Source organism: Oncorhynchus keta, chromosome 27 (genome assembly GCF_023373465.1).
Source record: "Oncorhynchus keta strain PuntledgeMale-10-30-2019 chromosome 27, Oket_V2, whole genome shotgun sequence".
In the NCBI taxonomy this organism is placed as follows: domain Eukaryota; kingdom Metazoa; phylum Chordata; class Actinopteri; order Salmoniformes; family Salmonidae; genus Oncorhynchus; species Oncorhynchus keta.
The window spans coordinates 19,260,022-19,274,374 of record NC_068447.1 but is presented as its reverse complement, the minus strand read 5'-3'; the positions used below and the strand labels follow the sequence as shown (position 1 = coordinate 19,274,374).

The 14,353-nt window shown below is 41.7% G+C and overlaps 1 protein-coding gene across 1 annotated transcript in view; it reads right to left on the bottom strand.

The window, feature by feature from the left end:
* Positions 1-14,353, bottom strand: part of LOC127912479 (sterile alpha motif domain-containing protein 10-like) — a 183,820-nt gene that overhangs the window by 73,277 nt on the left and 96,190 nt on the right. The window contains exon 2 of the mRNA XM_052481880.1: positions 8,822-8,997. Coding sequence (XP_052337840.1) covers positions 8,822-8,997 — 176 coding nt within the window. The remainder of the gene's footprint in view (positions 1-8,821; positions 8,998-14,353) is intronic.

The window sequence follows — 14,353 nt, the reverse complement described above, 5'->3', positions numbered from 1 at the left end:
TGCCAGTTCTTGCTGTGAGATGTTACCCGACTCTTCCAGCAAGGCACCTGCAAGTTCACCCTCCGATCCAACAGGTCCCAGACATGCTCAATGGGATTGAGATCTGGGCTCTTCGCTTGCCATGGCAGAATACTGACATTTCTGTCTTACAGGAAATCACGCACAGAATAAGCAGTATGGCTGGTGGCATTGTGGAGGGTCATGCTGGAGGGTCATGTCAGGATGACTTACAGTCATGTGTGAACATTCTACGGGTACCACATCAGTGAGCCACAGAGGATGTCTTCCCTGTAACGCACAGCGTTGAGATTCCCTGCAATGACAACAAGCTCAGTCCGATGATGCTGTGACACACCGCCACAGACCATGATGAACCCTCCACCTCCAAATCGATCCCACTCCAGAGTACAGGCCTCGGTGTAACACTCATTCCTTCGACGATAAACGCGAATCCGACCATCACCCCTGGTGAGACAAAGCCGCGACTCGTCAGTGAAGAGCACATTTTGCCAGTCCTGTCTGGTCAGCGACGGTGGATTTGTGCCCATATTGATGTCGTTGATGTCTGGTGAGGACCTGCCTTACAACAGGCCTATAAGCCCTCAGTCCAGCCTCTCTCAGCCTATTGCGGACAGTCTGAGCACTGATGGAGGGATTATACATTCCTGGTATAACTTGGGCAGTTGGTGTTGCCATCCTGTACCTGTCCCGCAGGTGTGATGTTCGGATGTACCAATCCTGTGCAGGTGTTGTACACGTGGTCTGCCACTGTGAGTATGATCAGCTGTCCATCCTGTCTCCCTATAGCGCTGTCTTAGGCGTCTCACAGTACGGACATAGCAATTTATTGCCCTGGCCACATCTGCAGGCCTCATGCCTCTTTGCAGCATGCCTAAGGCACGTTCACACAGATGAGCAGGGACCCTAGGCATCTTTCTTTTGGTGTTTTTCAGAGTCAGTAGACAGGCCTCTTTAGTGTCCTAAGTTTTCCTAACTGTGACCTTAATTTCCTATTGTCTGTAAGCTGTTAGTGTCTTAACGACCGTTCCAACAGGTGCATGTTCATTAATTGTTAATGGTTCATTGAACAAGCATGGGAAACAGTGTTTAAACCCTTTACAATGAAGATCTGTGAAGTTGACATAGCTGAGTTGACATAGTGAGTTGACATAGCTGACAAACTACAACGAATATTGAATAAAACCAAACAAGCCTCATTAAAACCAACCAACAAACCACCAAACCAACAGTCTCATTAGAACCAGCCAGCCAACCAACCACCAAACCAACAGTCTCACTAGAACCAGACAAACAACTACCTAAAATAACGGTCTCATTAGGACCAGCCAACCAACCACCAAACTAACGGTCTCATTAGAACCAGCCAACCAACCACCAAATTAACTGTCTCGTTAGAACCAACCAACCACCAAACCAACGGTCTCATGAGAACCAGCCAACCAACCACCAAACCAACGGACTCATTAGAACCAGCCAACCAACCACCAAACCAACCAACCACCAAACCAATGGTCTCATTAGAACCAACCAACCAACCACCAAACCAACAGTCTCATTAGAACCAACCAACCAAACACCAAACCAACAGTATCATTAGAACTCATTAGAACCAATCAACCAACCACCAAACCAACGGTCTCATTAGAACCAGCCAACCAACCACCAAACCAATGGTCACATTCGAACCAGCCAACTATAACCACCAAACCAACGGTCTCATTAGAACCAGCCAACCAAGCACCAAACCAACGGTCTCATTAGAACCAGCCAACCAACCACCAAACCAACAGTCTCATTAGAACCAGCCAACCAACCACCAAACCAACAGTCTCCTCATACACAACTGGACAAGCTATTTTTCTTCTCCACTGATTAGTGTTCCATTCTGAAGGAGTAACTGTTGACCATGCAGATGATCCAAAATAAACCCCCAAACCCTGTTGAGCAATTAGAATAGAGCTGTAGTATCAGTTCTTCATCTTTTGTGTTGTTTCTTATGATCAGTGTGTCAGCATGTGATGTGTGAAAAAGATTCTTAAAATTAGACGGTGTCTTCTGGCCCTACCTTATCAACATTCACTGTGTGTGTGTCTGTGTGTTTATGTATGTTTGTGTGCGTGTCTGTGTGTCTAGGCTGTTGTTTTACTAAACTTATTTCCTTATTAGTGCTGATCTCTGTTAAACCAACTTAATGGGCTCTAATCTAATCATCTCTCCACAGATAGCTGGACACACACACGGACACGCACACACCCACACACAAGCACACAAAGACTGCTCTCTGTCTCTGTACTGTTGAATAATACATAGTGAGTCTTGTTGCTCAAAGTCATGTGGAAATCCTACAGCATGTTCTTCGTACCATAGACAAGGTTTATAATGATAAATCCTCTATATATTTACGTGGAAACAGCTTCATAACCCATCTTTGATTAAGCCTTTCAGACCTGTCTTAGGGATTAGAGTAGCTGTGAATTATTAAGCAGTTTGGTGGTGCGTGTTTGCTTTTTCTTGACGCCAACAGTTTCTCAAGGGCTTGGGAGAAATGGAACAAAGAACCTCCTTCCTCCCATGATTCCTTTGGCTTACAGGGCAACCAGGAAGTGTGTTGTCTTACAGGGCAACCAGGAAGTGTGTTGTTATGTCATGCTCTCTTTTAGGTCAGGCACTGTAAAAATAGAATGCTTTTTTGCCTTTGTTTTGTTCTAGAAGCGCACAGATGGGGTTCCATATTGCACGAGAGAGTGAGTGTGTCTTTACTATGCAGGGTCACATAATCAACCACAGGAGCATGCCATCATGGTAACCACATTTCAACATTGACAAACCTTATATAAAATATATTGAATTTGTACCTTTAAAACAATGTTAGATTTTCAACGTTATATCCACTTTCAGGAAATAAATAATGGCCCAGCAGAACCTCCAACTGGAGAATTGATCTATCTACAGTTACATTTTGGTCTCACATCCAGGGTGTTGACGAAGCCCAGCCCTGCTTAGCTATGCTAATTGTCTCTAACAATTACCAATGTGCTATCAAGAGAATGATTGTTGAGAGATCTCCACTGTTGCTATCGAAGTCATTGCAAAGGGTATAGGTTTAAGAGAGCAAATGAAATGTAACCATACTATATCACTCATACAGTATATCATCAATGATGCTATTTAGCCCTGTAAACTGTAGTATATAGGGCTATAGTTTCAATTCAACCCTGCATTCAGCTCAACACAGACAATACAATAGGACTAGAATTTCAAACTCTGTAAGATAATTTAAAATGCAATTATCTTAAGTGATATTGAATTGTGTTTGGTTGTCAACACAACCGAATATCAACATTTGAAGGAGATGTATATTCTTCTTGGATAGTTCCATCTGTACCACTGACTTAGTCTGGCTTTAATTCCAGTTTGTCAACAAATGAATCATTGATATGTTGGATTCACGTCTCCATCGCAGTCAAACATTATGATAAAGAATAGAACTAAATCAAATCAAACTTTATTTAAAGTGTATTTAAAGTTTGGATTTGATTTGATTTAGTCCTATTCTTTAACAAACTGGAATTAAAGTCAGAATAAGTCAGTGGCACAGATGGAACTATCCAGGTACACTAGCGACCATTCATTTAGGATTTTGAGCCCCACCTGTTTAGCAACATTTTAAAATTGAAATTAAATATTTACCTGTTTTGCATGTTATTTTGGCATTACATATCAGTTTGTAAAAAAATTATTTCTTCTTTCTGTAGTTGGAGTGGCAGCCAGCGTAAGAACAGAGGGTTGGTGTTGGTAATCTTCTCTATTTGTGCCGTGATTGGCTCATTGTTCTGTCACTCATGGGGACACGAAGTCACCGCAAAATCTACCGGAAGAGCTTGGCAGATCAAGCCCCCTTGGGTGCTACAATATTTTTACATTAGAAGTACCTGTCCAAGAAGGATTAAGGTCATTGGCCACAGATAAAATGACTTCAAATCATGTTATATCTACCGTAGCTTTTTTAAGACTGATGATGTCACCATCATACTTTCAAAATCTTAGCTGGCAAGCTACAGTGCCTTGCGAAAGTATTCGGCCCCCTTGAACTTTGCGACCTTTTGCCACATTTCAGTCTTCAAACATAAAGATATAAAACTGTATTTTTTTGTGAAGAATCAACAACAAGTTGGTGCATTTCTACGGAGACTTGATTACACACAGGTGGATTGTATTTATCATCATTAGTCATTTAGGTCAACATTGGATCATTCAGAGATCCTCACTGAACTTCTGGAGAGAGTTTGCTGCACTGAAAGTAAAGGGACTGAATAATTTTGCACGCCCAATTTTTCAGTTTTTGATTTGTTAAAAAAGCTTGAAATATCAAATAAATGTCGTTCCACTTCATGATTGTGTCCCACTTTTTGTTGATTCTTCACAAAAAAATACAGTTTTATATCTTTATGTTTGAAGCCTGAAATGTGGCAAAAGGTTGCAAAGTTCAAGGGGGGCGAATACTTTCGCAAGGCACTGTAGCTAGCTAGACAAGCAGTCATCATAATGTATCATGACACAATCTACTGGCAAATCCTTTTATATTCTTGTCATATCAAAATAAATTCGAGATAAACACGTATCTGTGCTCATCGGCCATTGGACATACAGTTGAAGTCGGATGTTTACATACACCTTAGCCAAATACATTTAAACTCAGTTTTGCACAATTCCTAACATTTTGTCATCGTAAAAATGTTCTTAGGTCAGTTAGGATCACCACTTCCTTTTAAGAATGTGAAATGTGAGAATAGTTTATATTTATTTCAGCTTTTATTTCTTTCATCACATTCCCAGTGGGTCAGAAGTTTACATACACTCAATTAGTATTTGGTAGCATTGCCTTTAAACTGTTTAACTTGGGTCAAATGTTGCGGGTAGCCTTCCACAAGCATCCCACAATAAGTTGGGTGAATTTTGGCCCATTCCTCCCGACAGAGCTGGTGTACCTGAGTCAGGTTTGTAGGCCTCCTTTCTCACACATGCCTTTTCAGTTCTGTCCACAAATTATCTATAGGATTGAGGTCAGGGCTTTGTCAAATACCTTGACTTTGTTGTTCTTAAGCCATTTTGCCACAACTTTGGAAGTGTGCTCAGGGTCATTGTCAATTTGGAAGACCCATTTGCAACCAAGCTTACCTTCCTGACTGATGTCTTGAGATGTTGCTTCAATATATTCACATAATTTTCCCTCCTCATGAAACCATCTATTTTGTGAAGTGCACCAGTCCCTCCTGCAGAAAAGCACCCCACAACATGATGCTGCCAACCAGTGCTTCACGGTTGGGATGGTGTTCTTCAGCTTGCAAGCCTCCCCCTTTTTCCTCCAAACATAACGATGGTCATTATGGCCAAACAGTTCTATTTTTGTTTCATCAGACCAGAGGACATTTTTCCAAAAAGTACGATCTTTGTCCCCATGTGCAGTTGCAAACCGTAGTCTGGGTATTTTTTATGGCGGTTTTGGAGCAGTGGCTTCTTCCTTGCTGAGCGGCCTTTCAGGTTATGTCGATATAGGACTAATTTTACTGTGGAAATAGATACTTTTGTACCTGTTTCCTCCAGCATCTTCACAAGGTCATTTGCTGTTGTTCTGGGATTGATTTGCACTTTTTGCACCAAAGTATGTTAATCTCTAGGAGACAGAAAGCGTCCCCTTCCTGAGCGGTATGACGGCTGCGTGGTCCCATGGTGTTTATACTTGCGTATGATTGTTTGTACAGATGAACGTGGTACCTTCAGGTGTTTGGAAATTGCTCCCAAGGATGAACCAGACTTGTGGAGGTCTACATTTTTTTCTGAGGCCTTGGTTGATTTCTTTTGATTTTCCCATGATGTCAAACAAAGAGGCACTTGAAATAAATCCACAGGTACACCTCCAATTGACTCAAATGATGTTAATTAGCTTATCAGAAGCTTCTCAAGCCATGACATCATTTTTTAGAATTTTCCAAGCTGTTTAAAGGCACAGTCAATTTAGTGTATGTAAACTTCTGACCCACTGGAATTATGATACAGTGAATTATAAGTGAAATAATCTGCCTGTAAATAATTGTGTCATTCACAAAGTAGATTTCCTAACCCACTTGCCAAAACTATAGTTTGTTAACAAGACATTTGTGGAGTATTAATGACTGCAACATAAGTGTATGTAAACTTCTGACTTCAACTGTATACTGTACATTACACAACAAGTCGGAAATCGCTAAGTCAACAATGACTGCCTGCTATTCAGTGGAGAGGGTGTGTGGTCCAAGTCTGGGTTTAAGGATTTAAAACATCTGTTTGAAAGGGTCTCTAAACATTTACATGCAACACCATGGGCCAGAAAGGTCTGAATACATCATTGGCCATGCTATCCATTCAGCATGACTTCTGCTGCATTCAAAACAACTGGAACTCGGAAGTGGGAAATCTCTGACTTACAACTTCAGTTACGTTCAAGACAACTGCGAACCCTGAAAATAATTTGCTCGGACTAGGAAAATACGTTTTGAATGGTCATCCAACTCGGAATTCCAAGTCAGGATCTCAGGCCTCTTTCTAGAGCTCTGACTTTCCTACCTGAAGATCATTGATGTCATGATTCAATCTAGTTTTATTCTCTAGTTCCCAATTGTCTTGAAAGCACCATAAATCCAGAGAATGCCAGACTTTGATGACAAAGTTTGATGACAAATCTTGCCCACAAGGACTGCCACACCCCTTCCTGTTTAAGTGAGCACAACAACGAGTTCAAAGATATGTCTTGTATGCTGCTGCATAAATGATGTAATATACCAGGATATGTATTCTGCAACTAAGAAAGTAATATGTTGGGTAGTAAGCTGTTAGTAGTTCATATGTCTCACCCTAATAATTTGGTCCCTTCCCCCTCAGAACTTAGCCTACTGGTGGTGGTGCACATGTTGCCTATAGACTGTTTTAGAGAAATGTCATAATTGAATATTGCAATAGCTTTCATTGTCTGCTTATATGCCCCTATTATGTATCTTATGGTTCTGACTTGGTGTACAGGGAGAATATGTAAGAACGGCCCATGTTCTGAATTCTGTTGCTGAACATTTCAAAAGTGCTGAAAAGATTGTCCGTCCTAGCTCGCTCATTAATGTTATATATTGTAAATCTCAATTGTTATATTGATTATATACTGTAGATCTATCTCATTAGTATCTTATTCATAATTTTAGGTAATGTTGGAATGATGTATTTCATTGTTTTGCTTACTTTGTGTATTTTAATTAGGCAATTATATTTTCTGACATTGTTTCAAAGGTACAAATTCAACATATTTTATACACGTTTTATCAATGTTGAAAATTGGTTATAATGGTGACATATTCTAATAATTTAAATTTCACACTCAAAACAAAAGTTAATTACTTTTTTTCTAATTCAACATACTTTTGCTCAGTGGGATAGCACTACACTCCTTTATTCTTCTCTCTCCCAGAGAGGATTCTGTACCTGCATTCATCTCATTACCTGTTTTTTAATCAATCATCTCTTACATAATCAGTCTCTCGTGGGTTTCTGAGGCTGTAGTAGCCCTTGTGATGAGGAGGGAAGAACACCCAACCATCCTTTGTAGTATGCTGTTGAGACACCATAATGAGAGACACAAGGCAGTGCTACTGTCCTATAAAGCATGTGTTTAGATGATCTTCCTGTCTGGGTTGGCGCCCCCCTTGGGTTGTGCCGTGGCGGAGATCTTTGTGGGCTATACTCAACCTTGTCTCAGGATGGTAAGTTGGTGGTTGAAGATATCCCTCTAGTGGTGTGGGGGCTGTGCTTTGGCAAAGTGGGTGAGGTTATATCCTTCCTGTTTGACCCTGTCCGGGGGTATCATCGGATGGGGCCATAGTGTCTCCTGACCCCTCCTGTCTCAGCCTCCAGTATTTATGCTGCAGTAGTTTATGTGTCAGGGGGCTAGGATCAGTTTGTTATATCTGGAGTACTTCTCCTGTCTTATCCGGTGTCCTGTGTGAATTTAAGTATGCTCTCTCTAATTCTCTCTTTCTCTCTTTCTTTCTTTCTCTCGGAGGACCTGAGCCCTAGGACCATGCCTCAGGACTACCTGGCATGATGACTACTTGCTGTCCCCAGTCCACCTGGCCATGCTGCTGCTCCAGTTTCAACTGTTCTGCCTGTGGCTATGGAACCCTGACCTGTTCACCGGACGTGCTACCTGTCCCAGACCTGCTGTTTTCAACTCTCTAGAGACAGCCGGAGCGGTAGAGATACTCTTAATGATCGGCTATGAAAAGCAAACTGACATTTACTCCTGAGGTGCTGACATGCTGCACCCTCGACAACTACTGTGATTATTATTATTTGACCATGCTGGTAATTTATGAACATTTGAACATCTTGGCCATGTTCTGTTATAATCTCCACCCGGCACAGCCAGAAGAGGACTGGCCACCCCTCATAGCCTGGTTCCTCTCTAGATTTCTTCCTAGGTTTCTAGGGAGTTTTTCCTAGCCACCGTGCTTCTACACCTGCATTGCTTGCTGTTTGGGGTTTTAGGCTGGGTTTCTGTATAAGCACTTTGAGATATCAGCTGATGTAAGAAGGGCTAAAAAATACATTTGATTTGATTTAGATCTCTCTATGTTTAAGGACGTGTTATTTTCTCTGATCTTTCTCATAGTGCTGGTGCCTAAATCGTCATCTGGCACTGCCCAGACAGTGTGTGTGTGAGTGTGCGTTTGTGTATGTGTATGTCTGCGCATGTGTCTGCACATGCCCATTATGATACCTGTATGCCCTCTGTGCCAGGCTGCTGCAGTAGTTTGACGGTGTGTGTGTTCTTCTGCCCCCTCCCATCGTGCCAGGTCAGACTGGCCCCTGGCCGACGAGGCAGCTGGTAGCTGAGCTCCTCTACAGACACTGTGTGCTCCAGGGACGCACGGCAGAAACTGAAGCTGGACGCTGCTGAAGACAGAAAGAGAGACAGAGAGAGGCAGAGTGAGAGAAAGAGAGAAAGAGAGAAAGTGAGAGCAAGAGAGAGAGAGAGAGAAAGAGAGAAAGTGAGAGCAAGAGAGAGAGAGAGAGAAAGAGAGAGAGAAAGTGAGAGCAAGAGAGAGAGAGAGAGAGAGAGAGAGAGAAAGTGAGAGCAAGAGAGAGAGAGAGAGAGAGAGAGAAAGTGAGAGCAAGAGAGAGCAAGAGAGAGAGAGAGAGAGAGAGAGAGAAGAGAGAGAAAGAGAGAGCAAGAGAGAGAGAGAGAGAGAGAGAGAGAGAGAGAGAGAGAGAGAGAGAGAGAGAGAGAGAGAGAGAGAGAGAGAGAGAGAGAAGAGAGAGAAAGAGAAAGTGAGAGCAAGAGAGAGAGAGAGAGAGAGAGAGAGAGAGAGAGTGAGAGAGAGAGAGAAAGTGAGAGAGCGAGAGAGAGCGAGAGAGAGCGAGAGAGAGCGAGAGAGCGAGAGAGCGAGAGAGAGAGAGAGCGAGAGAGAGAGAGAGAGAGAGAGAGAGAGAGAGAGAGAGAGAGAGAGAGAGAGCGAGAGAGAGAGAGAGAGAGAGCGAGAGAGAGAGAGAGAGAGCGAGAGAGAGAGAGAGAGCGAGAGAGAGAGCGAGAGAGAGAGAGAGAGAGAGAGAGAGAGAGAGAGAGAGAGAGAGAGAGAGAGAGAGCGAGAGAGAGAGAGAGAGAGAGAGAGAGAGAGAGAGAGAGAGAGAGAGAGAGAGAGAGAGAGAGAGAGACATTGAATTTGAATCCCACTTATAATCAAAATTAAAACCCCAAAACCATTACATTCCATTAAAGCCACTCTCAGTTGCATGTGGACATGTCACGAAAAGGGCACCGTGTTACAGTGGTCATCAAACATATACATTAGAGATCACTTAGGAAAAATGAAACCCATTTTTTAGGAGATTAAACTCAAATCCAGGATTAACCTAACAAAAATCCTCCATTTCAATGTGACTACTATTGCCACTACTACTTAAACACTTCACTGACTCTGTCCACTCAACCCTACTCTTTAGTCTCTCTCTCTATGGTGTGTGTGAGTGGCAGCTGCCAGGCTGAGTGAGAGCTGATAACTGAGTGTAAAGCCCTGGGTGGCTCAACCCCAAGTTCCTGTTATCACACACAGGAAAGGGAGAAAAGGCCTAACAATAAAAGAAAACATGATTTTTTGTTTGATATTGATTTGTATTAGCCGACTCCAATGGTGACAGCTAGTCTCTTTACAATTTACATTAATTTAAAACATTAACATAGACATTACTACTACTAAAGACAAACTTTTTACAAAATCACATTTTCACATGTGAAATTGCTGTTTTCACATGTTGAGGTTAAATTTCATATTGTAAATTGTGTTAACACATGTCACCTCACGTAAATTGCAGTTGCATATGTGAAACTTTCTCATGCAAAAATGCATTTTCACATATAAAAAATCACATTTAAAAATGACCTTTGCACTTTCAAATATAAAAAATTGGAATTGCAAGTTCACATGTGAAAACCATTTACATTTTAAAATATAATTTGCAGTTTCACATGTATGAAACATTCACATGTGAAAATCTAACTGCAAGTTCACATGTGGTGGTGAAATAGCGTTACAGTGCCTTGCAAAAGTATTCATACCCGTTGGCATTTTTCCTATTTTGTTGCATTACAACCTGTAATTTAAATGGATTTTTACATGGATTTCATGTAATGGACATACACAAAATACTCCAAATTGGTGAAGTGAAAAAAATTATAAGAAAGGGAAAGATGGTGCGTACATATGTACTCACCCCCTCTGCTATGAAGCCCCTAAATAAGATCTGGTGCAACCAATTACCTTCAGAAGTCACATTATTACTTAAATAAAGTCCACCTGCAATCTACGTGTCACATGATCTGTCACATGATCTCAGTATATATACACCTGTTCTGAAAGGCCCCAGAGTCTGCAACACCACTAAGCAAGGGGCACCACCAAGCAAGCGGCACCATGAAGACTAAGGAGCTCTCCAAACAGGTCAGGGACAAAGTTGTGGAGAAGTACAGATCAGGATTGGGATATAAGAAACTATCAGAAACTTTGAACATCCCACGGAGCACCATTAAATCCATTATTAAAACATTTAAAGAATATGGCACCACAACAAACTTGCCAAGAGTGGGCCGCCCACCAAAACTCACGGACAAGCGAAGGAGGGCATTAATCAGAGAGGCAAGAAAGAGACCAAAGATAACCCTGAAGGAGCTGCAAATCTCCATAGCAGAGACTGGAATATCTGTCCATAGGACCACTTTAAGCCGTAAACTCCACAGAGCTGGGCTTTACGGAAGAGTGGCCAGAAAATAGCCATTGCTTCAAGAAAAGCAAACACGTTTGGTGTTCGCCAAAAGGCATGTGGGAGACTCCCCAAACATATGGAAGAAGGTACTCTAGTCAGATGAGACTAAAATTGAGCTTTTTGGTCATCAAGAAAAACGCTATGTCTGGCACAAACCCAACACCTCTCATCACCCTGAGAACACCATCCCCACAGTGAAATATGGTGGTGGCAGCATCATGCTGTGGGGAAGTTTTCATCGGTATGGACTGGGAAACTGGTCAGAATTGAAGGGATGATGGATGGCGTTAAATACAGGGTCATTCTTGAGGAAACCTGTTTCAGTCTTCCAGAGATTTGAGATTGGGACGGGGTTCACCTTCCAGCAGGAGAATGACCCTAAGCATACTGCTAAAGCAACACGGAGTGGTTTAAGAGGAAAGATTTAAATGTATTGGATTGGTCTAGTCAAAGCCCAGACCTCAATCCAATTGAGAATCTGTGGTATGACTAATAGATTGCTTGTACACCAGCAGAACCTATCCAAATTGAAGAAGCTGGAGCAGTTTCACATTGAAGAATGGGCAAAAATCCCAATAGATGTATAGGGGGTGAATAGTTACATTTTTTGTCTTATTTCTTGTTTGTTTCACAATAAAAACATATTTTGCATCTTAAAAGTGGTAGGCATGTTGTGTAAATTCAATGACACAAACCCCCCAAACCCCCACTCCATGTTGTGAGGCAACAAAATAGGAAAACTGCCAATGTGGTGAATACCTTTGCAAGCCACTGTATCTCCTAACATGTGAAAATGTGGTGTTAACATGTTGTAGTAACAATGTTTCCACATAAGGAATTGCAAATTCTGTAACGCTTGTTGTGGAATTATCAGAATATGTTGGTAACATTTGTAAGATGTTTAATATTCATCAAATGTGTGTAAGTTACTTCCCATCAGAATGGTATTTTTGTGTAATTCTGTGGCGAGGTTGCAGTTATCTGTTCTATGTCAAAACTAAGTTGCATGGGCCACATGAGAGGGGAGAGGTCAAAGTGTCATCATGTGTAAACATGTCTTATACTCCCTAACTTTCCCAGTGGGGAAAGGAGGGGTTGCAGTGTCTGGAATCATTCTATGCTCCCTCTTATTGTTGTTTCTATCTTTGTTGACCTGTAGGGTCACTCTCCTATCCGTGAGTTTGTCCAGGAGTTTGTATTTAGAGTGGTTGTATCTAAATGACAATTTTATATATGCCTGTTGATTTGGAGGATTGGTTTATGGTTCTGGGGTTTTGGGAAAGGAGACAAAGCTGAACGATGAATTATGTCTATGCTGTCTGACTATGGGTGTCTTTGCTATTAAAGGAACTCAGTTGCATTGTAAGGGGGCTCTCACAGAATTCACTGGGAGACACTGAATTTATCTGAGAGTCACAGGATTGTGATAGAGCTCATATAATTAAAGATGGACTTTAACTAACTAACTCTGACGTGTGTGTGTGTGGTTTGCTCCCATGATTTGGTAAATAGAGGAAATTTCCACGACACGCTATTCTGTAAAAAAGGTCATTTGGCCTACCTGAGTATAATGATTCAAGTGTGTTAAAAAGAATGGATTATTTCTGAGCCATCCATTTGGAGTGTTACTGCTGCAGGCGTATCTTCTTCCTCATTTGTTCAGTGACCATTGGACAAAGGGGTGGCAGGTAGCCTGGTGGGTAGGAGTGTCGGGCCAGTAATCAAAAGGTTGCTGGATTGAATCCCTGAGCTGATAAGATAATAAATCTAGAATTCTGCACCTGAGCCAAGGCAGTTCACCCACTGTTCCCCGATGATGTTGATTACGGCAACTCCCTGCACCTCTCTGATTCAGAGAGGTTGGGTTAAATATTTCAGTTGAACGCATTCAATTGTACAACTGACTAGGTATCCCCTTTCCCAAGCTGCAACCTAAGAGGTATGCATCACATGCTCTGCTCACATGTACAGTAATGGGCTGAGCCTAAACAACAACGGAACACAAAGCTTTTACTATCTCATCCTGGAATATACAAGTTTTGAGGTCATCTGCCTTTGGCCTGAAGAGCAGGAACCCAGACTTCATCAAAGATTAGAAATACAGACATTGTAATCCTATAAGAACCATGATATAGATGAGACGGACCAACTGGTTGCCCTCTAGGTTACAGAGAGCTGGTAGTCCCATCCACTAAACTACAAGGTGTGAAAAGGTAAGATTCGGGTGGTATATTCATGTGATATAGAGCAGACCTAACCCAAAAATAGCCAAAACAGGATTATTATTATTATTATTATTTTTTTTTACATCTGACTAGAAATGATCTCAACAGAGAAAAATGTCTCAATTTGTGCTATCTACTGTATATCCCCCCCAATAGAATCCCCATAAATGAATGATTACACCTTCTCCATATTAGGGGGTAGATCAACCATTTCCAGGCCCAGGGACATGTACTAGTCTATGGCAACCTAGAGCCAGAACTAGACAAGAACCTGACACTGTCAGCCTACAGGGGGGCAAACACTTATCATAGTCAATGGTAGACTTCGAGGAGACTCCTACTGCAGGTACACCTACAGCTCATTCATTGGCAGTAGTACTGTAGACTACTTTATTACTGACCTCAACCCAGAGTCTCTCAGAGCGTTCACAGTCAGCCCACTGACACCCCTATCAGACCACAGCAAAATCACAGTCTACTTGAACAGAGCAATACTCAATCATGAGGCATCAAAGCCCAAGGAACTGAGTAACATAAAGAAATGCTATAGATGGAAGGAATGTAGGGTAGAAACCTACTAAAAATGATTAGGCAAAAACAAATTCAATCCCTTTTAGACAACTTCCTTGACAAAATATTTCCCCGTGATAGTGAAGGTATACATTTGTACTTGGCAGTAGAAAGCCTAAACAGTATACTTGACCTTTTATCTTCCAAATCAAATCAACACATTTCAAGCAGACACCCTCAGAAAATGAATAACAAAT